Source organism: Neopsephotus bourkii, unplaced genomic scaffold (genome assembly GCF_033783945.1).
Source record: "Neopsephotus bourkii isolate Nb327-2 ecotype Australia unplaced genomic scaffold, CSIRO-AGI_Nbou_v1 NB_846, whole genome shotgun sequence".
NCBI classification, from domain to species: Eukaryota; Metazoa; Chordata; class Aves; order Psittaciformes; family Psittacidae; genus Neopsephotus; species Neopsephotus bourkii.
Window position 1 is genome coordinate 3,337,238 of NW_026901342.1, and position 25,234 is coordinate 3,362,471.

General features: G+C 39.7%; 1 protein-coding gene across 8 annotated transcripts; it reads left to right on the top strand.

Moving 5' to 3' along the window:
* Positions 1–182: 182 nt before the first annotated feature.
* On the top strand, positions 183–23,967 carry METTL4 (methyltransferase 4, N6-adenosine). 8 transcript variants are annotated; one of them, XR_009725907.1, is made up of 10 exons: positions 183–316; positions 937–1,445; positions 2,185–2,247; positions 4,671–5,037; positions 6,936–7,005; positions 8,818–8,992; positions 9,203–9,309; positions 9,950–10,038; positions 17,359–17,591; positions 23,135–23,967. XR_009725907.1 is itself a non-coding variant. In XM_061356386.1 (10 exons), exons 2-9 carry the CDS (start codon positions 1,017–1,019, stop codon positions 17,502–17,504), a joined length of 1,446 nt encoding a protein of 481 aa, XP_061212370.1. In that variant the 5' UTR covers positions 183–316; positions 937–1,016; the 3' UTR covers positions 23,135–23,967. The 8 variants fall into 8 exon arrangements, 5 of the variants coding, with proteins under 5 accessions (XP_061212370.1, XP_061212369.1, XP_061212371.1 ...); XR_009725908.1 differs by lacking the exon at positions 23,135–23,967 and adding an exon at positions 18,270–18,409; XR_009725906.1 differs by lacking the exon at positions 23,135–23,967 and adding an exon at positions 18,267–18,408.
* Positions 23,968–25,234: the final 1,267 nt, after the last annotated feature.

Below are 25,234 nucleotides of genomic sequence, written 5' to 3' on the forward strand. Positions count from 1 at the left end.
TTATTCCCCTCCGTGAGGAAGGCCTGCACCACAGAGGATCCCGTCCCAGCAGCCCGACCGTTGCGGCAAGCGGCGCCTAAGACGTCCCCTGGATTTCAAATGCACCCGCCGACGACGTCACGTAGCGCGCCGCATCGTACGTCATAGAAGAGCGACGGAGAAGGGCAACGGGTAAAGAGACATGGGGAGTGTTGCGTCGCTTCCGTTTGACTGGCCTCTCACGCACAAACTGCCGGATTCCCCCGGAAACTCTTAGGGGGAAAGGTCGTGGCCGTACAACAAGATGGCGGCGCGCAGGTCTGGCGGAGCAGTGAAGGTAAGCGGCTAAGGTGCTGCTGTACGATGATGAGTTCTGGTGTTTTATTTCCTGTACAGCGAGGGGCAAGAGTGCAAGGCAGTCCCTTTTCTACTTACCGCTGTAATGAACCTTTACAGGCTTCATCAACTCAGCGGTGGTAAGGAGGGTACTGCGCCGTCAGGCTGCTCGTCCTGCCGAACTGCGGTGGGATGTGGCGACGGGAAGGGGGTTCCGGCAAAACCGAGCTCCCAATCCCCAATACGCGCGGGTACGGTGGTCCGGGCTCTGCTACGCTGGGCCGGCGGCTGTCCCCGGGCTTGTGTTACTGCTCTGGCGCTGCCGTGTGAATTCCTGGTCTATGCAGCTGCTGTGTCTCGGTGCTGTTTTCTAACTCGTTAAAGAGAGTAATCTTAAAAGTTCATTGTGCTGTATAAAGTCATAGGGGCCTTTTCAAGAACTTGTCAACTATAAAAATGTGGAATAAAGATAGAACAGAAGCGACAATTAGGAAACCAGCTGAAGGCAGGAGTTCCTACACCATGTGCTGAGTGCGCATGGAAATGCCTGTCAGGAAATGAGTGCTGCTTTATTAGACAATGGCAATTCTGAAAAGTGAACTCTGTAAACACTTCCCACAGGAGGAGTTTTCGCCAGGGAGCACGTGTGATTGCCAGCTACAGTTTCAGGGAGTTGATTTTTCTTCTTGAAAACGGGAGCCATGATGTCCGTGGTACATCGACTGACGGCGGGGTGGCTTGTGGATCATTTGTCTTTCATTAACCAGTGTGGCTATGAGATCTGTGACTCCTTTGCATACCCTGATGGTGTCACTCTCAATACTTCTGTCATATCTGCGAGAGATTGTCATCCTACTTCTACCTTTGCTGCCACTTCCTCAAGTGATGGTCCTATTCCTGGTCCTGGAGATGCAATAGAAACAGAAGGTAAACCAGCGAAAACAAGATACATGTTCCGGGAGGAATTCTTTGATGTTTCTAAGCCCCATATAGCTGCAGCTCCTGAGGAGCAGCTGTGGCAGGGATTCCCTGAGACGAGTCTCACGGAACTAAAGGCCAGCAGCAGCAGAGGGGAACACCAAGCAGAAACCAAGAGTGGTGTCGAGGATTCCGTTGCCAGTGCAAAGAAGGTATGTTCTCCATAATACAATAAACTACAGTAACCCCTTGGTAAATAACATACCACTAACACTGTCTTGCAGACTTCATTTTCCTGAGATTATGTAGGAGATAAGGAACTTTTCCACGATAGATTTCAAGATGCACAGAAAAACATCTCTCACAAGTACTCACAAAGGTATTCTTGTGTCCCTTATGTCAGTAATATGCATCCTTTGATGCAGAAGCAGTGTGTTGCTCACAAAAGCTTCTGATGTTGGCTGTGGTCAGGCACTTGAGCTGAAACTGTGGTAGCTGTCAAGATTGTGCAGATTAACAAGAAGGGAAGGATAATATGTTTTTACTATAAGTATGTAGATTGCTCAGTACTGTTCCTTATGGGCAAAAAAGTGTGGCAGGTCTAAACCAACAAATGTAATCCTGAAGATGTAACTAATTTTCTCCTGTTACTGGTAAGCTGCACTTGAAGCCCATACCTTCAAGTATGGACCCAAAGGAGGTGTGAACGTTAACTGTGCATGTGCTAGGTATGTTCAGATCCCAGTGCCATGAGTAACATAACACAGCTTTAAGCTTGTGTACCTTGAGAATGCCTACAGCAGATGAGGTATTTTGAGATCGCTTTTTTGCTTATTGGAGTTGTGATAGAAAAACATGTAATTCTTCTGCCTGTAATTCATTTCTATTTTATTATTTGTTTCATTTTATTGCGGAGTAATATTTTTTTGTCATTGCTTGCTCTTTGTGCAGAAGCGTAAAAGGAAATGTGTATTCAACCAAGGTGAACTGGATGCTTTACAATACCATTCAAAGGTAAATCCGAACTGAAGTACAATTTGCAAACACATGACACCTGACTTTGGGCATGTACAGAGTGCAGCATGTGGTTGCAAACAAGTTCTGTTCTTCTAGCTTATTCCACTAATGGTAAGGTCAACTCTCTAGTCCTTAAATGAATAAGGGCCTACAGAAACTATCTTATGTGTAGATATATGTGAAGCGAGCTAGACATTAAGCTGCAGCTAAGACAGTTCAGAGAGCTGAAATCTTTTCTTTTACTGTTATAGCAGGGAGATTGGAGCTAGGTGATCTTAAGGTCCTTTCCAACCCTGCTTATTCTATAAGATAGTGATAAATTGTGTATTAGTTGAACAGGAAGTGACTAATTTGAAATAAACAGCATACTGTGTTTGAAGACTGATGCACCTTTCAGTGTATCGGGACAGTGTGCTGAAGTTATTCAAAGCTTCTCTGACCAAATGTACTCCTAGATGCTCTCATTCTGCTAATGAGAAAAAATTTTCTTCCCTTCCCCCTCTCTTGCCCCAACCCCCCCCCCCCCCAGCATTTTACATTGTAATACTAAAGTATCATGAATGAATTAGAATTCAGGTCTCTTTTTAGGCTTATGTCTGTGATGTACTGGTGAAGTTACAACTGAATTAAACTGGGGTATGTTAGTAAACCCTGGAAGTGTAATCTGTAGATGATGCTTGATGCATTCTTGCTGCTTCTGAAATAGTGTGAACTTCCTTTCTGACAAAGGTGTTAGTCATATTGGGCCTCTTGTTTAATTTTGTTCCTCTTGGAGTATATTTAAATGACTAAATTTTTCTTCTTTTTACATGGCAAAAGTTTTATAGCAAACATGTACAGTTTGCTATAGTACAGTGTAGAGGTCCTGTAGTTGTTGTGAATAGCCATGCATGTGCAGGAATTGACGTAAAGGAGCAAACAGAAGTTCAACATCAAAAGCACATTTATGAGTATGAAAATCTTTAAGCTAAAATAAAGTCCTTCAACAGTAGGAATAAAGGAACAATGAAGAAAAGCTTGATGTCTTGGAGGCCTGTGTAACTTCAAATGATTTTTAGTGCATATGCTAAGAAGACACTGCTTTGAAAAATCTGTGGTCCCAGTTAGCCTCTGATACAATTCTCAGATTAGAATGTGTTGGTTTTTACTGTACTTGTGTTAAAGGTTGTAGCTCTGCAAGTCAATTCAGATTATTTTGGCACTGACTCACATCTTCAGAATCATTTGAAAAAAAAAAAAAGCCCAAATTTGTGTCTGCCACTGTTAAGTAGGCATTGAATCCATTTATGAATTTCAGTCAGAGTCAACATAGGAAACAGTAGAAAAGATGCTAAATTCCTTCAGCAGCCATTTGTTAAAACTACTGCTTGATAGTTAAGAGGCTTTGTCCGCCTGTGAATTAACATGAGTATAAAAGAAAAGCTATCTGCATTAATTCAGCTGTACAACTTGTAGCATTTATAATTAGACATATATTTTGTTAAAGCAGTATGAACTTTTACTGTCACAAACCTAGGTACTAAAAAGCTACTGCTTTGTCCCATCAGATACCTAGATGGTAGTGCTATTAAAGAAATAATTAAAATTTCCTCACCGTTAATTTGGGTGTTGTAATAAAGAGTATTTTATAAAAGTGTCTTGTGAAGCTGAGCATTCCATAATCGGGAGCTGTAGAAGTCGTAAGTATTTGTACCTGGGACTGTTGCTCTTCTAAGTGAACAATAATGCCTCATTGATAATTACAGCTCGTAAAGGCTCAATGACTTGGGGATAAACTAGGTCTCTAAGGGAAGGTGCTGGAAAGGGAAGGTAATGAAGGTAATGAGACTGTTTATAGATCCAGTAATTTTGTTGTCCTGGACTCACTGGCAGATTATTTGAGAGGTATATTACTTAGAAAATTTGCAAAACCAAATTATTATAATTTGATTTGCTGATTGTGCTTCTGTATTACTTTTAAAATACATAAACTATTGTTTTTCAAAGGGAATTAAAATGTGAAAAAATACTGACTTTTTGATCCCAACATACCTCTCAAAAACGTGTTTATGAGCACGGTAACAAATTAAATTAGAATTTTAACTTGCTTCAGGTCATTGCGTTGAAAGTTGTATTTTTTTTGGAACAATAATATTCCTCCTCTGTCTGTGAAACACTTTATTCTGTAGTATCTCACTCTTTCTTTCTCTAGACTTTTAATTGTTGTAACTTTGTTAAAACAACCCTCAAACCAACAGCAAAAGTTAGCATGGCCTTATTATCATTACTGTTGTAGCTTTTGAGTTAGTGATCTCAGGATTTGGCAAAGATCCTTTTCCCACTCTGCAGATTGGAAATGTTTTGATTTCTATCACATTCCCTGATCAAGTAGATACTGGAAAGATAATTTATTTTTCCCTTCTTTCTTTATGACCACACAGGTCAGGAAGCTCATTTGGGAAGGCACATTGCATTTAGTCCAAGAAGGACTCAAAAGTGGTTTTCTCCACCGCACTATTGCAGAACCCAGTTGCAGGAAGAATGCTGTTCCTGGACTCATTGGCTGTGGGTTGGCTGAATTATGTGAAATGGCAAAGCAGCTTCCAGCTGTGAATGAAAGTGACCATCAAGCTGTACATGTGCTAGATGATGAAACCTCCATTCCAGAGTGGGACCTGCTGTCATGTGTTACGGAAAACAGCTCAAACTGTGCAAAGATAGTTGAGCTAATGGGGCAGAAGTACTTGGTGCCACCAAAAAGCAGTTTCCTTTTGTCTGACATTTCACGTTTACAGCCTCTGCTGAACTGTAAGTATCTTTAGGCATTAGAATTTACCACTTCCCAACTGCCTGAGAAGGGCAGTTAGTGTTAAGATGGCTAATGACTCAATGAACAAATCATAATATACAGCATCATACTGATAGGAAATGCCGCTGCAAACTTTCAGAGTGCTTTGTGCAAATAGGTTAGGGTTTTCAAAGGAATCTTAAGTGGTTAGGGGCTCATGTCATGGGAGGATTATCTATCTCCAGGAACCTCCTTTAAAAAATCTCAGCCAAATTACAACAGTTTGAGCATGTTCTGAGCCACTGTCAATACAGAAGTCATGTAGATGCATTAAATTGACTAGCTGTGCTGCTGGGTCCCTATCCCCAGGGTGAGGCTTTAACAGATAAATTTAATAGATAAATGGATGCTGCTGCTGTGGTGGGTCTTTGGTTTTAGCTAGATTAGGCCACGGGAGAGGGATGAGACTGTGCACCTTAAAGCAAGGGTTCCCTTACAGATTCATCCTGTTCAGCAGCTGGGGCTATTTAGATTTAGAATCATAGAATCATAGAATAGTTAGGGTTGGAAAGGACCTTAAGATCATCTAGTTCTAAACCCCTTGCTGCGGTCAGGAACACCTCACACTAAACCATGTCACCCAAATTGATTTGCATGAACTGATTGTGAAACCAGCCTGAGTGTCCCCTAAAGACAACAGTTTGAGAGGCTGCTGCATCCAACTGGACCATGAGTAGCCAACATGAGTTGACTTCTTAGCTTCTGCGTTTCACAGCTGAGGATATAGGCGTAAGCCAAAATCAGTAACAGGGAAATGGTGTGATTTTAGAGTTAGAAACTCCTTTGTAAAAGTAAATCCAGAGGTATCCAAGCCAGTATCCCCAGCCTTAATGGGCAGTGCAGAAAGCCTTAAGCTGACAACGTGCAGCAGTCTTCACTGAACATCACCATTCCATTAGCTATCAGTTTGGCCTTTATTATTATTAGCAGCAGCTAAGCTTCATCAGACTGTCTCATAGGAAAGATCTTGCCTGTGAGCAAGACCAGGGGATTACTGCTCTACCCTCTAATGCCATGACTTTAGATTTTTTTATTTTTTGAGGATATCTGCTGTCCATTTTAATTAATATTTTTCTTTTTCCTTTTCACCTGCCAGAAGAGAAGTATTTCTGGTCAGTGCACTGTCAAGATGGTGTCTCCAATGTTAATAAAGGGATAAGATGTAGAAATCATACTTACTGGACATTAAATATAAAACTGTTCTTACTAGCTGTTTAAATAATTATATCAGACTCAATGAAGGAACAAATATGATCTGTGGATAAAATAAAATTGGAGAGTCGCTTTTTTTCGTGTCCTGTATCTTCTGTCCTCCAACTAAAGTCCTCTTGTCTATTAATTTCCATTTCATACACTGGGTCTAGCTCTCTGTCTCTCTTGATCTCCAGCAGTGCAAAACACAGTTTTCCAGAGCTGGTTTGAAGCTTTACATGACCTAGTTGGCCTGTTGAAAGATCAAACAGGACAGGAATCTGGTGTTCGGGGATACAGCCTTTCACTCAGCTGGGTGCCTTATTACATAACTTCTGTAAGGAAACTGAGAAATTTTAATCTTTGAGACTTGCAGTCTCAGAATGAAAACTGATAAGAGTTCCCAAGATGCTCCAAATTTCTTGGAGGGAGCTGACACAGATCACATAAACATCCTTTCCTTAGGTAATCAGCCTAAACATTTCTGAAGTATATGATTATCTGAATTAAAGCATGCTAGAGGCCTTTTAACTTCCTATTTGGAACCATCAGAAGAAACTTGCAATTTTGTTGCATATCAGTTTTAACTGGTAGCTCTATTTTAAAACTAGTTTACTGTCTTTTTTTTTTTTTTTTATTTTTTTTTTTTTTTAATTTTACTTTCCAGACAAGAAGAAGTATGATGTAATTGTGATTGATCCACCATGGGAGAACAAGTCTGTTAAAAGGAGCAGCAGGTAAATTTTATAGTAAAACTTTGTCATCTTAGCTTACAAAGGGTGATTAACATTATACTGATACACTCCAAGACTAATGTAATTGTGAGACTGTAGCTTAAACTAGCAAATATTTTGGAGTATGCATACCTTCAAGTCCATGAATCTCGGGGACTTCGCTGAAATGGCTTGGATACTTTGCATACAAAGTATTTGCAAGGGTGGATGTCAAATTACCTAACTGGTGGGAGAATGTTAGCCCCTGAGATTTACAAGGAAAGTCTGGGTCCACTCTTTTCTAAGGTCCAGATCATGCAGATTGATTGTGCAGATCATTTGAAAATAATAGGGTTACTTCAGTGAGCATAAAGCAAGGTAAATGCTTGAGTATTTCCAGGACTGAGGTCCTATTTAGAAGTCTTACTTTTTTATTTTTTAGTTTTGTTAATTTGAGTTGTAGTTTGAGCTTCAGTCTGATGGGTAGAAGAAAGTGATAATGCAGCAGTAAAATCCTCAAGTGCAGTAGGAACTTTCTGAGTACTGCAGTTTATGAAGTCATTAACTTAAAATTTTTATGGCCTTCCTTTTCTACTGAGTAACATCAGGCTTATGCCAGTGGAGCTCTCTTGATTACCACAGAATTGTATCCATGTGAAAGAAGGGCAGGCAAGAAATACAGCCTTACAGGAATGTCTACTGTAGCTTTTGAAGCTTGTTACGAAGACATAATTTGAAGATGCAGAGACTGATAGGTTTGCTTGGAAAGCCCTATAGAAACCTCCAGTAACTTGGAGTTAAACTCATTCAGGTGTTTTTCTTAACTATGTAAGTTACTCAGAGGAAAACTGTAGTTATTCACAAGCATGAATTAGCCAGCAAGACTCTGGCAAAAGCTGTGAAGAGTTATCACAGCTGTTAGCTACCTTCTTGACAACTAATTTTTGATTTGCATTTTGCATTTGTTGTGAATATTGGTATGGGTTTTGTTTTGTTTTGGATTTTATCCTTGTTACCTGTTTCTTGCTGTTGTTCTCACTGTTCCATTGTTTAGGCATCCGGGGCACCCATCATCTGGGTGCTGATTCCAGCAGGCAGTGTGCCCATGTTTTTGATACTTCGGCGTGTAGGTTCCAAGAATTGTAACATCACTATTAGTGTAGAATAGCATCATGAGAAAAGTGGTAGAGCAAGACAGGATCTGGATAGCATGCTGATGTAGCATATTGTTAGCTCATAAATGTGCAGAATTGTTCTGAATAACCTAGGCAACTTTTATCTTTAATGGTAACTTAGAAATAATGAATAATTTCTGCAAGTAATTGGAGAAGTGATTACTCTTTCTGACCTTTTTAACTTGCCAGTCAAATTAGTGTTGCCCTTGCACATGTAAATGACTCACTTGTCATTTTTGCTAAAAAGAGAAATTATTACGAAAAGTGAGTAATGTTACATTGACTAAAGAGCTGCTTTTCACTAAATATCTTTGTTCTGGTGTGAAGATGAGAGTATTGAATTACATATGACATTTCTTAAACGTGGTTTTTTAGGTATATTCCGAGTCGCAACTCATAATACTTTATTTTGGGGAATAGTGGAAGAATGTAGGTAAAGGTTCTGCCCAGTAAAAGATAAATACATGCACTAATTATTTTGTATCAGAATCCCATATCAGATTTGGCCACTGGGTGTCAGCCTTGATCCATTTTATGATGTGCTGTCAGGAGATGATTCTTGAGATGCCTCGGCTGTGTAATTTCTTCATCCATTTGTGTTGCATTGCAGTTTTGGTATTTGGTATATGCTAACTTGTTTTCTCACTGTATTGGTGCACAGATACAGCTACTTGTCTTCATCTCAAATAAAGCAGATTCCTGTACCAGCATTAGCTGCTCCAAATTGTCTTGTAGTCACATGGGTGACTAATAGACAGAAGCACTTACATTTTGTTAAGGATGAACTTTATCCTCATTGGTCTGTGAAAACACTTGCTGAGTGGCACTGGGTAAAAGTAAGTTCTCAATTTGTTTTGTTGCTTTCTTGGAGACTGAGAGGGCTTGAACTGTGACACTTTATATTATGATTTGTCTGTTTACTTCCACATGCTTTTATATTTGAGAAGTGTAGTATCATCAGTATCTTACTTATGATCAAAGAAAAATATCTCAAAGAAATGGATATGAAAATCTTTCACTGTCTATTTTTAATTTCTTTGTGACAGATTACTTTAGCTGGAGAATTTGTATTTCCTTTGGATTCTTTACACAAAAAGCCCTATGAAGTTCTTGTACTGGGAAGAGTTCAAGGAGATGTAAAAGAAACCTTAAGGTATGCCAGGATATTTATGGTAAATGTGGTTTTTGAGGCTGCTAGGATTCTCTTAATACATATATATCTAATATATATATACATATATATCTAATATATATATATGTCTCTATCTCACTTGTTTATAATACAGTGTAATGTCCCAAAATCTTTTGGCAACATCTTTGTGGAACTAAAAATAGTATTATTAGTTTTGGGGTAAGAGAGTGCTTTAGTAATATTGAAGGCTGGAAATCTTTCGTTCCCTACATCAGTCTGTGTTGGCGAATTGGCTGAGATAAAAGCCTTGTGGACAGGGCTTCCTTTGCTGACAGGTTCTCTTGGACTGTGAGTCCTTCGCATAAGCTGATGCTATTTTGGAGATGCTGATGTTTTTCTACACATGAAGACACACAGAACTACATTGTTTGTTCTCAGTGTCTTTGCTGGCTTTTTGTAAACCATGTTTTGAATAAAGCCTCAGTGATTTCATAAACTGTCCTAAATATATTATGGCAGAGCAACATTTAATTTCCCTTAGACTTATCTGAAGTTTGACTCTGAATGAACATTCTGTGTCTTAGCTCCCATCTGAAGCTGGAGCATCACATTCAGTGATATTCATTCTCATACTCTTTTCTTGTTCTGACTTACACAACAGGAAATCTGAAGATGTACTCCGAGTTCCAGAACATAAGTTAATTGTCAGCATACCCTGCAGTCTGCATTCACATAAACCCCCTCTTACTGGTACGTTTTGTTTTGTAATGTTTCTCTAGAGCATTGGGATTGGATGTCTGAAACTATGTACCTAGAATGAGGTACCTTTTTATATGAAGTGCCTTAATTTCCAATATGCCAACTAATTCTGCTCAACAGGACTTGTGGTTCCTCAACATTTCTAAAAATGTTCAGGCACCTAAATCTTGGTCTCTAAAGATGAATACGAAAAGTAGAACTTGAGACGTTTTTGTGTGGATATTTTGGGTAGACATGCAAAAAAAGGTAGCATTTTTAAATATATTTTTTTTAAATGCTGCAGGAACAGTTTATAGATTATGTGTGAAGTTATGTCATGTAACCTAAAGTACATTGTGGGGGGATGGACACAATGACTTTGGGTATATGTAGATAGGATATCTTCTACTTAGTTAATAAAGCAGAAATCTCTTTCTTTATTATGTCATCCTGAAAGAAATATTTGCATTTCTGCACGAGTTGCTTATACCCCTGCAGTACGATTGTGCCTTTAAATCCAAAAACTGTTAACAATATATGGCAAATAAGGCATGCCCTGCTTATTTCTGAGGAGCTGTATTTAATTTACTGAAATTGATGCAGTGATTCCAGCCAGTTAGTGTGGGTATGAATTCAGAGTCTAGTTCAAAGAATTTGAAGTTTTCTGTGTGATACGTTACCTTTTGCACATTTTTCTGGAACACTCTGGCTAATTTCATCAATAGCAAAAGTAGTTCGTCCGTCATCGTAGGATATTAAATATCTCAAAAATGGTTCTGTTCTTCCGTAAGAGGAGGACTCAGGACGAATCTGCAAATATTCCAGGTGCACATAGTGCTACGTAATCACATCAGAAAACGCAGGTAGAACAACTGCATAATTCTGCTGATAGGGCAGGCATCACAGTTTGCTTCACTGACATGCTTTCCTTTTTTCTGTTCTCAAGGAATAGAACAGCTTCAATTAGGAAGCTGACCTGAACAGTTGTTACGTGTTTGGGAAGGCTTTAAAATTTGTATTTTGGGCTTGTGTTTATTAAATTAACATACGTATGTACCTGTTCAAACTAGCAGAAGGCACACTTTGGTTAGATAAAATAACAAAAGGCAATTCTAGGAGGATCTTTTTGCAGTTCCGAAGTCACGTCTTTAAGCATTAGGGCTGTAACAGGAAGTATCTTTGTTGATTTAAGGTAATGAATGGTTGGGTAGTGATTTGTTGAGGCAGCCACCTAGGGCTTCTTCAGAAAACTAATGCTTAGCAGCAGTCTTGGACACAAACAGGAAGCTTGTAAGGTATCCAGGGGTGCAAAACAGCAGCTTGTATGTATTTTAGAGAATTCTAGTGCCAGAACAGAACAATTCTCTTATAGGGCAGAATCTAGAAACCATATTGGGAGTATCCTTTATAAATTATAATCCTTAATGGGTTTTGAAAGAAATTGTCTGTGCTAATTTATGTTTATCTTCAGTCTTTACTTGAATGCTGAAATTTGATACCATTATGCAGCATTTATGTTTATGTTTGAAGAAAGGAATTCGCTTTTGAGCAATATCAAGATTTTTACAAGTGTTTTATAAAACTCACGTGTATTTTACAGTTTTGGCAGCTCCATTCAGAACATGGTTATGGAATGAAAAGGTAGACTATAAGGCAAAAACTAATCACTGATGCTTTGACTTCAACGTTGCAACGGGGTAATGCTTTCAGCACCCGGCAGTATTCTCAAGTGGCCAGTAGAGAGCAGCTGAGCTACATCCTAGAGTGGTTCAGAAGCGATTTGAACAGAAGCAGAGATTTGGCAATGGGGGAGAGGGACACGTGATGAGTCACACACATTCTTTATGCTTTGTTTAAGTAGTAACAAAGCCAAAAAAATTAGTATTTACTGATGCTGTCTGGCACTTTATTTCTTATTACTACTCTAAAGGTTGTATGTTGGTACATATGTAGCCACTCACAACTGATTATAACAGTCTATCTCTCTGGAGGAAGAGAAAGATGTAAATTAAAGTAAGCCATCAAAAAGAGATGCTTGGGTTCCTACAGTGCATTTAACCATGAAATTGTGACTGTAGGGGTTTTTGGTGATACATGTGCTGAGTTCAGTGCTTAGGGCTTTAATATGTCATTGTAAATGTATTTAAGCTTCTTTATGCAAATGTGTTAAAATGAAATTTTATTACTCCTGGTTTTGATTCAAATAACAGCAGGTCTTCTTTCTAATTCAATACAATGCTACTCACAGAAGATACAAAAGGTATTCTGTTACACAGATGATGTGAAGTAATGTAAAGCTTCAAACACCTTTTTTCTTTTTCCTGTTTTATAGATTCCTCTTATTATAGCTATGTAACATGTAAGGCTTATTGTTAAAAGTAATGCTGTTATATAGATGTATGCCTAAAATTGGAATTAATTCTAGGCTGTGTTCTAGCTGCCTTGCATATCTCCAGCACAAGAGTGCAATGGGAAATCTTGGGAACTCCCTCCTGCTGTCAAAACCCTGGCTTGTAAGGCCATGTTATAAAAGTGCGCTTGGAAGCAAAACCAAGTCAATGCTTTTTGTTTGCTTACGTACCTTGTGAGACCTTACTGTTAGACTGCAGTTGATAGGTGCATCAACATCTAGCTTTAAATTTAAGCTCAGGAAAGATGCTGAGATATATAACCATTTTTGTGCTGAGTTTCAGCTTTTTTCTGGTCCTACTCTGTTCATGGATTAGACAAACTGAGCAGTAAAGACCTATACATTGTGAACTCTTTTGAAGGCTTACTGTGAAATCAGTTCAATTATGTGCTTTGTTCTTTGCATGACTCACAAATCAGACAGTGGAAAGCTGACAGTTGTTTTCACTTCGTGTATCCAATTTGCCGTGAAGAACTTGCTATTTAGGTAATTGAAAGATAAGGGGAAACTGTTGCTTGTTCCAGAGATATTTAAAAAAGCAGCATGCATCATCAATCCGTATTCAGGATTAAGAGCAGGCAGGTGTGGCAGGTATCCTGCCTTGACCTTTAGATTGTGCTTCAGAAGGAAGTAGGTTTTCTGGAAGACCAATGTTACATCTGCCAGTCAGCTTTGAGGTAGCTTCGTGTGTCCGATGGTATTAGATGCCCAGTATAGCTGCCCGAGTTGCTGTCATAAGGTTTATGACACCTACAAGTGATATAAAATAATCTATTTATTGTCTATTTAAGATGTTTATTGCCAGTGATATCTGTAAGTGGATAGAATTAATTGTGTGGATCTATTCCTATGGTAGAGGAATTTTAGTATTTCATCTTTCTACTGATGTACTGTTTTCAGAGGAAGAAAATTCCACAGTTTGCTTAAGGGCTGCAAGTCAGATTTACGACAAGCCTAATAATGAAGCTGTGATTTGTAACTTGAATGCTGACTTTTCCTATCTTAAGGAAACCAACGTAATGAGATTTTATTCCAACCAAATACAGCCACGTTATTGTCCTCTTGATATGGTAATTTCCACTGCAATGCAAGTTACTGCCTGATGTGATTATCTACAACCTAGCAATGAAAAAACATATTGTAATATAATCTTGATTTATATGTAATGTCTGTTTTTAAAAAAACTCTGACTTAAAAGAGACCCTGTCTCTGGCAGCAGGAGAGAGAGGGGGAGATTCTTGGGACTTCCTTTTTAAATTCTATGACCAAATTGATAGATTGGCACAAGCTTCCTGCTTCTGCTGTACTGACCCATTTATTGGCTACCTCTTTTTTCATTTATGGCAAACCAAACTTTGAGGTCGGTTGGATCTCTTAAGTGTGCTTTTAAAAGTTGTTCTCTTAGACATGGAAGTCTCTAGTGCTTAGTAAAACTGCTTTTGATTACTGGACTTAGTGCTGTGATGATATTTTTAATTATGCATTTTAAGAACAAGTGTCAACATTAGTAATGTGCTCTTAATGAAATTATGTCACCTAATTGCTTCTTTTACTTAGGAGCCTATGTAAAAAGTAAAATGGTTCTATTTTGGGTTTGTATGGAGTCAGAAAAAGGTCATATAAAGCTGGACTACAATAAGCTCTGCAAGACTTTATGCCCATTAGGTTAAAAAAAAAGATATTCTACAGATGTCAGGATCTGCAAAGAGAGCTTATTGAAAGCTTTGGAGCTTTGCTTTGCACAGTCTTTCCCTTATCTCTGTGGAAAAATGGAAACCTCTTACAATATGGGCTTGCTTAAATAATCAAGAAAATAAATTTTTGGAATACCTTTGTTAGTCACAGAATCATAGAATGGTTTGGGGTGGAAGGAACCTTTACAGGTCATTCAGTCCAGCCCCCCTGCTGTCAGCAGGGACATCTTCAACTAGATGAGGGTGCTCAGAACCCCATCCAACCTGGCCTTGAGCACTTCCAGGGATGGGGCAGCCATAACTTCTCTGGGCAACCTGTTTCTTATTCCTTCTATCTAACCTAAATCTCCTGACTTTCAGCTTAAAGCCATTCCCCTGTGTCCTATCACTACATGGCCTCGTAAAAAGTCCATCTTGAGCTTTCCTGTAGGTGCCCTTCAGGTACTGGAAGGCTGCTCTAGTGTGTCCCCTGAGCCGTCTCTTCTCCAGGCTGAACAATTCTCTCAGCCTGTCTTCATAGTTGTCGTGGTTTAACCCTAACCAGACAACTTGTTCACTCACTCCCCCCCTCTTCTTGCCCTCCCCCTACTCCTGGAGGGACGGAGAGGAGAATCAGAAAGAATGCAACTCCCACGGGTTGAGATAAGAACAGTTTAGTAACTAAAGTATAACACAAATCACTACTGCTACCACCAATAATAGTAATGATAAAGGAAATAACAAGGGAAGAGAATACAACACCCCATCACCAGACGACCGATAACTCGCCCCCCCAGCCCGACCAAGCACCGACCGATACCTCCTCCTACCCTGCAATCCACCCTATCCCCTTCTGGGTCCCTCCCCAGTTACCTCCTGGGCATGACGTGCTGTGGTATGGAATACCTCTTTGGTCTGTTTGGGTCAGGTGTCCTGTCTCTGCTTCCTCCCGGCTTCCCCTCCTCCCTGGCAGAGCATGAGACTCACAAAGTCCTTGGCCAAACCAAAACATCATTTTTATCAACTTTGTTCCCAGCCCGGAAGTCAAAACACAGCACTGCACCAGCTACCAAGAAGGAGAAAAAAATGACTGCTACTGCTAAACCCAGGACAATAGTGGAGGTTCTGATCATCTTTGTGGCCTTCCTCTGGACTTGCTCTAAGATATCCACATCCTTCTGTCCTCTTTTAGTTTAAACCATTTACCCCTTGTCCTATCACAACAGGCCCTACAAGGAAGTCTCTCCCCATCTTTCTTATAAGCCCACTTTAAACACTGAAAGGCTTCAATAAGTTCTTCCTGAAGCTTTCTCTTCTTCAGGTTAAATAGCCTGACTTCATAGGAGAGGTGCTCCAGCCCTCCGATCATGTTGGCAGGAAAGTGTACAGAAGAAATCCTTAACTAAACAGAGCATGGAAAAAGAACAATATATTTTACCACTTTTTTTTTTTTTTTTTAGATATATGGTGGTTTTGCAAAATGGTATAAAAGCAGCTACTCATAAGTAGTGTCTAATTAGATGGACTCCTGTGACACCAATGTTCAGTGCAGCAAGTTTTCTGTCAAAATGTAGATTTTCCTCTAAATTTCCCAGACTCTTCTCTGCAAATGTTAGATTTGTTTAAACATTTTAGCTTACCTTGAAAAGGAGCCGGTTTTTAGAGTAGGGTTCCTGTTGGTAGTAGTATTTTTTAGACTAAAAGCTGCCTTAATGATAACCCATCTGACACATTCCTTTGACATTTGTTAAAGATTGGGGGAAGGAGACTAGATGTATGTGCCATGCCAAAATACAAGAAAGTCCAGAAATGTCCATTACAAAATACTTAAAGAAAAGAAAAAGTTTTGAATGGATTGAAGTCTTGGAAGAGGTAACCGTGTAGGTAGGCAATGCATCTAGGGTTGGCTAGAAAATAAAGTGGATGCTTGTGTTTCTGCAGCAGGAGCAGTCCTTGACAAGATCAGCTTGGTTTTCACACAGGGGATCTGTGACTGGCTGATTTGATACAAAAAGTCAGAGCTTGGATTGCACCAAAAAAAAAAGTCTTCTACTTTGATGTGTGCTGACTGGAAATGTTTTTGCTTTCTTCAGTGATGATATCTGAAGAGACTGAGTCTAGCAACATAATGTTGGATTTATGAACCATATTTTTAAGCTGTGGGAATTCAGAAACCACTGGGAGATCTGATAAATGACCAAGAGACCCTTTGGAGTAGAAAATATTTTAATTTAGTTTTTCTTCTTTTGTCCTCAGGAACAAAAATAAGAACTTAACGTGTAATTTTTAGTAGCGTTATGTTTTTTAGTCTTTCTGCCCTCGCTGTGTTGGGTACTCCTTAAACCTTTGCTTTTCTCAGGCATATTTTTATGCATAATATCTTTGTAGATACTAGGTTTCCTGAAACCTAGTTCAAAATTTGTTTGACCCAGGCACGAACCTGAATGGCTCTTTATGACATATAACATGTTTAACAATAAGCTGTTTGCAATAATATTTTGGGCAAAATGCAAGATCTTTTTCTGTCAGTCCAAAATAGTAGTTATAATCAGTGACGCGATTGATGACAGGCATCTGGATTACTTGGATTTAAGCAGTAAAAATGCCCAGCTGTAGAAGAAATTTAAAATTTATCTTACTGACTAAAAGAACACAGTAATATAAATATTTCTTCAATTGCCAGGCTGGTACTGGGGAAAAGGAAGTCCCTGCATTTTTATAGTCCTTTTATTGCTATTCTTATTTAACTGGTGTTTCTTCAGTTGTCATTAAAAACAAAAAAAAAAACCTGCTTCTATCCCCTTTAAGATGTGGAGGAAAAGAGTGATCTTAGTTAAGGAAAGGTTTTATTTATTTATTTTTATAAACGTTACCCCTGTGTTGTAGGAGCAGAGTGAGTCTTTAGGAGGTGTTTGGTTGATATTAGTGAAAAATTCAGAACTCATCAATGTAGAGGCTGAAATAAATCCTCATACCCTTTCCCTAAATGAAAGCAAATAAATCAAGGCTATTGAAGGCCTTGACAGTGTTGTTCAGAATCTCAAGGGCACTTACTTAAAATTACTTTCTCACTATAAATAGTCTAGCTGTTTGATGAAACCCCTGAAATTAATTTGCTGTCTCTTCCTTTTGTAATAAACCACTCCGTTTTTCATCCACTAACTGCACAGAGAAGTTTTTATTTGTTTGCTGTTGTTACTTGTACCTTTGTCACTGTTGTTGTCTTCTTTTGTTTCTTATCTTGCACAGGGGTTCTGGCATTGTTTCTCAAGCCAGATGTGGAATGCTTGGAGTTGTTTGCTCGCAACCTACAGCCTGGCTGGACCAGCTGGGGAAACGAGGTTTTGAAGTTTCAGCACATGGATTATTTCACTGTTCTGCGGAATGAAAACTGAGTTGGGTCTTGTAGCTTTGTTCTGAAATTCCACACCTTCCCAGGAGGCTCCCAAACTTGCCTCTATTAGTGATGGTGCACTCAGAAGGTGACAGAAATAAAACCAATTGTACTTTGGTTAAAATTCTTGAAGTGATAGGGTACCTGTTAAATGGTATCTCCATTTGTATGAACTGGTCCTTTATTTTGATTATCTTGAGATATTTAAACACTGATGTTAGAGTGTAAGGCCATCCCTGGTTTTTTCAAATCTTAAGAAAGGAAAAATATTTTCAGGTGTTCTTACTGCAGCTATCAAATCTAAGCATCATAAGTGCTACAGTGTTGCACCTGTATTATTTTTGAAGAATGATGTATTATTTTTAAACATTGGCAATAGAAGTTCTGAATTACATAATGCTTCTTTAAAGAAGATTGTTTTTCTCAGAACAGTGGATTTGAAACTGAAATAAATGAAGGCACTGTATCCTACGTGTTTGTCTATCTCAGGGGAATAAAAGGAGCAGTGCTCGTGTTAATTGGCAAATGAATTGTTGATTGACCACATTCTATGTAAAACTACACTTTTAAAACAGTCAGCAATTCTCTTTCTCTATATGGTGCTATTTCTTTGAACACTTTGTAAATGATCGGTCTCAACATCTTACAAATTCTGCCTGTGAAGCTGTTAGGTTGACCTGAAACTTTAAAAAATTGTAAGTATCTTAAAAATTCTCTTTCCTTACGTGACTTAATGAAGCCTCTGCCACTTACTCGTTTGCAGCAGTAGAGACAGAGCTGCTGGACAAGCTGATTTTCCTTATGGAGGCTCCTGAGTTCTGACTGCTTATAATGGGGAACAAAAACGCATTGCGTACCTTCTTTACATTAATTTTTCCTTTTAGGTAGCCTAACCTGTGAAGGTTTTTAATCTTTAAATGTTAGGAGGCTTTTTATTTACATAATTTTGTAAAAAACAATAAAGAAAATAAAAGCTTGTCAGTGTTTTATTTGCAGACCAGTTTGTATCCTACTGTTCCAATTTTTTGTTTGGGAGTTAACAAGAAAAATGCCCTTTTGTTTTTGTCTCTCTTTTTTTTTTTTATTTTTTATTTTTTTATTAACAGTTAAATGTATACCCAAATCAGTAAATAATGTAACAGTGAAAGTTGTCATCCAGCCGGATACTTCTTGCTGCATGATTTTATTCAGCCTACATTTTAAACTGTGATGGTGTAAGCAATCTTACCTAGAACTGTAAGGGATAAGAAGTGAAAGGTATCCCTGCCTGTGGCAAGGGGGTTGGAAGTAGATCAGGGCTCTCCTGCCAAGATCATCCTCCCAAGGTGGTCTCAGTACTAAATGACTGTATGAGACTCAAGTATGGAATAAATTGTAACTGCTGCACGTATTTAGTTTTCCCTTTGTATTTTGAAAACTACACAAGAAATTATGATGCCTGTTCGACATCCGCCGCTATGCATGGCTCTGGATTATCTTTTAATTGCAAAAATGGAAAGGTATGAACAGTCTTAGAGTTCAGGGAACCACCTTTCTCCTCTGAGCTAAGCAGCAGAACCCTTCTAAAGGAATGACCTTCTTCAAGCTGTTTAAGGATTGAGGAACTGTTCAATCTGTGTTTTCTGTGGGGCCTGTTTGCAAGTCATGGCCTTCTAGCCATCTGTCTTCTGACCTGCTGTGCTGAGAAACTGAGCAGCTAATTTCAGCAGCTAATTCCAGGCCCTGAGTATGGTTCATATGTAGAGGGCATGTGCATGCAGGTTATAAGCTTCTCAGTCTGGAAATCAAAAGTTGAAGATTGACATCAAAATAATACTTGATCCTGTCATACATGGTTACAGATTGGGCTTCAGACAGCTGTTTGCTCAGCTACTTTTCCAGCACTCTGGCTATGAAGAAAACCTTGTGGATATTATGGAAGTGGCGTTCTACATACGCAGCCAACCAACCTGAAACAGCTGGGTTTCCTCAGGAGGAGGTTCAGTATATCTCAATTTATTGCCAACTCAGAAGTCTCATGGTGCTATTAGCAGTTGGTAATTTCAGGGTCATCTTTTAAACATAATTATTGGTCTTTTAGGCTTAATTCAAAATCTAAATAGCCTCTTTTCTAGCTATCCAAAATCCCAGCTGTCCCCAGCCAGCCATGAGATCTTTCAGTGTCGGTCAGATGATTCCTCTAAAGCAGAATTTGAAGCGTATTGAAAAACCAGTGATAAGGGAAGCCAGGTAATGTAAAAAGACAGTTTAAGATCTGGTTTCCTTTTAATAAAGAATATCTGTATCAGTTGTTCTGTATTTTGTAGTGGAAAGATGTTGTGTCAAGCCTTGTATAAAAAAAACAAAACACCCTCCTCTGAAGAGTACAAACTTGGTAAGAAATTAAAGAACAAGAGAGAAGATAAGGATGAGGAATACAGGATAGTAATGAGATGTTGAGGCGTGAATATGGTGAGTAGCAGCCCTAGGTATTATGTACATCTCAGGTGTTGCAAAGAAATGGTATTTTTTTATCTCTTTCTACTTTTCTATTTTAGTATGTTAAAATACACACATTCCAAGGCAAAAATAGGTGGAGCCGATGATAGTAAAGTATTTTACTAACGGCATTGACTAAAGTTTCTTTCGGTTCTAAATTCTTTTTGTGGCACTTTGGTGAAGTGAGAACTGTGATTTTCAGAAAATACTTTATTTGGTACGTCTGTTATTTTAGCAGGACAGTGTTAAAAATCTGCGTCTGGGTGTTCTCTACTACTTTAGGCCTTTTAAAATTATGGCTGATTGCAAAAAGACTTCAGTTCATAAAGCAATAAGAAGTAATTTTAAGCTGCTTCTATATGTAGAGTACATCAAGTGTCATAATCAAACTTACTTTTATGAAGCTTCAGGTTTGAGTATGATTTTTGAAATGTCAAATTAGCATATGACCTTTACTTGTATTTTTAAACTTCTATGAAGTAAAAAGAATTATACCAGTAGGTTATGTTTTTGAAATAGTGATTGCTAGGCATGAACTCCTGTGGAAACGGCAAAGTTTCTTTTGCGAGATTAAACGTTATTGAAAAAGTGAAGTAAGTGAGCAGCTCTTATCTCTTTATAGGACTCAGCTCAGGTAGGTGTCCGTAAAGAGCAGTGAAGAGTTGACTTTGAAAATCAATTTCCAAACCACATAACTATAAAGTTACAGGAGGAAAATGCTACTGTGCCTTGAGATGGTGTCCCTTCTCTCCAGCATGTCGACTCTACCACACAGCTTGGTGTCGACAAAGTTGCTGAGAGTGTGCTTGATCCCGCTGTCCATGTCATTAATGAAGATATTAAACAATACTACTAAACATTTTCTGCATGGTCTGACAGTCTGGATGTTGCTTGACTTAACTTTTGGTATAGTAACATGCTGATGTTGTAATGAGTAGGAGTGTCTTAGTGCAGCAGCACATTGCTGTCCCGTGATCTTCAGTCCTCACCTGGGTGGGGATTGCTTTTTCAAGAGAACAGGGCTATGGAAAGGAGCTGCTGCTCACAGAGCCAAGGTCTAAACTGCAAGACCTGAAAAATGCTGCTCTGGTTTAGCTGTGTGCCCTGGGCACCCCCTGGCTCCATAGAAATGACTCCCAGGATCAGAAAGAGCGTTGCTGAACTTTGGTCAGGGCTGGCGTTACAGAAGAGATGTGTGCTGTGACCTGGTATTAATTAAGGGCTCTGCTGTTCCAGGAAGCAGCATGATAAATCCTGTTGCTTAAAATTTCTAGGTATTTTCCATTACTGGTGGTGACTGATTGCTGATGTTGTTTCAGTAAAGTGGGGAGTTGGAAAAAAAGCAGGGAGAGGAACTGGTAGGTGTAGGTAAGCTGCTACCCATGCAACAAAGTCATGTCCCTTGTCTTGTTAGGATTTTGTCTGTCTTACAGCCAAATTCCCCTTTGTAGCATTGACAAAGCTTGAGTCTGCAGCTGTTAAACAGTTAAAAATCATTGTAATGGGAGGGGTGAGAGGAGATTTTGGTTGTCATAAGCAACTTGCATACACCAGTCTAACTAGAGGTCTTTGGCAGGGGATGCTCCTGCAAGACATGGGTCTTACAGCTTGTCACAAGGCGAGAAGAGAGCTTCATACAGAATGGTACAGTGGAAATCTCATCCAGAAAGCTTTCTGTGGCTCAGCCACAGATGGTCTTTGGTGCTGAAGAAGACATCTTGTGTACTCCAACCTAAATGGTGATCACCTGAGAAGAGAACAAGTATAATACTCTTTGTGGCCCAGTGCTGAGGGAATGACTACAGATGCTAAGTCTATGACCTGGTTTCAGAGAAGAGCATTTGTAAGGCTGTGATCAGACAGCACTGGGAGGGTGACTGCTCTGCCAGTATTCTGTAGAGTTGCATGTGTGCGTTTATTTGTGTGTACATGCAAAGCTGCTCTGTTGGAGTAGTGTGAATCAGGGTTACACTGTCCTTTCAATAACAACCAGAGTTGTGCATTACTAGGAATTTAACACCTTTGTATTTTTACTTGTCAGTGCGCTAATGCTACTAATGTATGGGAAAAGGTACTTTGATTTGGTTAGAGATATCCTGATAACACACATGGTTTAAAAGCTTGCCTGGAGACTGCATGATACATATGTTTTTGCTTGGTGTTTTTTCAAAGGCCTACATTGACACTGATAAATGAACAGCAGAGTAGCTGCCAAAGTGGGTGTCTGTGGCTCTGGCCACATCTTGACAGCGCAGGAAGCATGCAGAGGGCTGGACAGAGAAGTCGTTTCACTAGTCCTAAGGCAGCTTCAGTTTACGTCAGCATCACTCGAATGACATCAGACCAGCTCTGATTAGGCTGGGTCACCTTGCTGGGCCTAGCTTTGAGGATTTTCATTTCTGACATAAAGGAGGTGAGGCTATTACCTCCTCAGGGTTGTTTTGGTGGATTGGACATTTTCACCTGCAAGCATTTTCTATTGAACTTGTTGAACTCTGCAGGTATACTACAGAGCTTGGCTTTCAGCATTGGCTCTGAGCCTGCCGTGTAGGTTGTCCTAGGATTAAAGAGTTATGGGCCTTGCTCTGTGGGGCTGATACCCAAAAAGCTCATTGTCTCTTGGAAGCAGTCTGGTTGCCAAACTGCAGGTGGTCCTCCTCAGCGGTTCTCTGTTCCAGCTTTTTAAGTTTTTAGTTCCCTATCAGTCCTCTGAGATGAGGGGTTGGGAGGGGCCATTGACACTGGGGTCTTGGCACTGAAATCTCAGTGTTGTTTTCCTTGAGAAATATGGCATTTTAAATCTTTCCCCTGTGATGAGAAAACTTGAAATTTCTATTACCTGTATCAGAACAGTTACCTGTTTCAGTTAGTACTTTGCCACTTACTTAGGACAAAATAAGTCTGACTTTCCATAAGCGCTGGTTATTGCGGTTTAGTTCTTCGTTTCTCCTTTTCCATCTTCTGCTTCTCAATTGATTTGCTTCAATCAAGCATCCATTTATACATCAGTAACTTTATTTTGTTACATGAGAGTCTCATTGGTGTTACTGGAATTGCCTTAGATTTCATGTAACTGTTGGGAAAGAGTGGCCATAAAAGTGTGGTTTAGAAAAACTCAATTTGAATTGATTTGTCTCCTGTTCTCACAAACAGCTGTGCATAACAGAGTGTAGCATGGGGTAGGAAACAAGTAGTTGCCGGTGAAGAAAGACAGAGGGGCTGTGAGCGACAGCATCCTAGGATGTGCAACTGCAACCATCCTGAGGCATCTGAAGGCCACACCCTGGGAGTCGGAAATTTGAAATCATAACAATAGTGAATTGGCTGCTGTAACAAAGACATAAAAATGTGCAAGCCATGTGAGAGAAAGTTGTGATTTCTCCATTAATCCTTGTGCTGCTTAATTTGTAGAAATGAGGATAAAAAATAATCAGCAGTAAACGAGATAAACAGAAAACAGTACTGCAGCAGGATTTTTTTCCACAATTTTATTTACCAGTTTTCTGGTGCCTCCTGTCTGATAATGAAAGAACGAAGTGAAGCCTTATTTGAGGACCCTAAAGGAAATGATAGTCCTGCTTCTGAATATAGGCAACTTTCCAGGTCAGCTAGAGAGATAATATTCATGTACTGCTAATAAAATGCTAACAAGGCAAATATTTGAGAAAGATCTTTTCACCCTGACATTCAATATGCAGTGCCATGTCTTCTTTTTTCCCCTGTCAGTAAGTAAATGGTCTTAAAATAGAAGCATTGCTTATTGCTAGTTGGAGTATTGGGCATCCTCACTCAGTTCTCCTTTTATTTTGTAAAAAATGAACATCATCTGCTGAGGGAGGGGGAGGTCAGACATTCTTGTTTTGGCTGTAACATTTTCTCTATTTGCCTCAGGTTAAACCTTGTGGATCTGGCAGTCCTGTAAGTAACCCAAACCTATGGGATATTACACACATTGGCCTATCTTAGACCTCCTCTTTTTTCCATTCTATTTCCCTTCTTAAGCAGCCATTTTTAGCAGTGTGAGAAAATGAAGGACTGTAAAGAGGAAATAACAAAGTGGAAACCGATGCCCAAGATGCAATGGAATAATGAGAATTGTGAGCTTTCCTAGTCTATTCCGTAGCTGGTGTCACTGAATGCTCATGACTCTCTAAGCCTCTACTGTGGGCTAGCTCATAAAGATGTTTGAAACTTTGCAATCTGTAAAGTTCAGTAGAATCACAGAATGGTTTGGGTTGGAAGGGACCTTAAAGATCTTCTAGTCCAACCCCCCTGCCATGGGCAGGGACACCTTCCACTAGACCAGATTACTCAGAGCCCCGTCCAGCCTGTTCTGGTGCCTCACCTCTTCCTTCCTTCCTTCCTTCTATCTGATCTAAACTTTCCCTCTTTCAGCTTAAAGCCATTTGCCCTTGTCCTGTCACTACATGCCCTTGTAAAAAGTCCCCCTCCAGCTTTAGTCCTTTAGGTACTGGAAGCTGCTCTAAGGTCTCCCTGGAGCCTTCTCTTCTCCAGGCTAAAGAAGCCCAACTGTCTCAGCCTGTCTCCATAGCAGAGGTGCTCCATCCTTTGGAGAATCTTTATGGCCTCCTCTGGACTTTCCTGTGCGGTCCACATCCCTCTTTTTGTTGGAACTGCAGGTGGACTCTCACGAGAGTAGAGGGGCAGGATCACCTCCTTCGACCTGTTGGTCATGCTGTTTTTGATGCAGCCCAGGATACGGTTGGCTTTCTGGGCTGAGAGCACACACAGAAGCCAGTTCATGTTCAGTTTCTCATCAACCAACACTCCCAAGTCCTCCACAGGGCTGCTCTCAATCTATTCTCCGCCCAATCTGTATTTGTGCTTGGGATTGCTCCAACTCAGGTGCAGTGTCTTGCACTTGGCCTTGTTGAACTTCATGAGGTTGGCATTGGTCCACCTTTCAAGCCTGTCCAGGTCCCTCTGGATCCCATCTCTTCCCTCCATCATGTTGACTACAGCACACAGTTTGGTGTTTTCAGCAAACTTGCTGAGGGTTCACTCAGTGCCACTGTCCATGCTGCTGATAAAGGTATTAAGCAGCACCGATCCCAATACTGGCCCTGGAGAACACCACTGTTCTCTATTTGGACACTGAGCTGCTGACCACAACTCTTGGAGTTCAACCATCCAGCCAGTTCCTTATCCACTGAATCTCTTAGCCTATTTGGAGATGGGAGCATTTTTCAACACAAAAAGAGTGAGTGCGTTTACCCTGGTTGGCATCGTTAG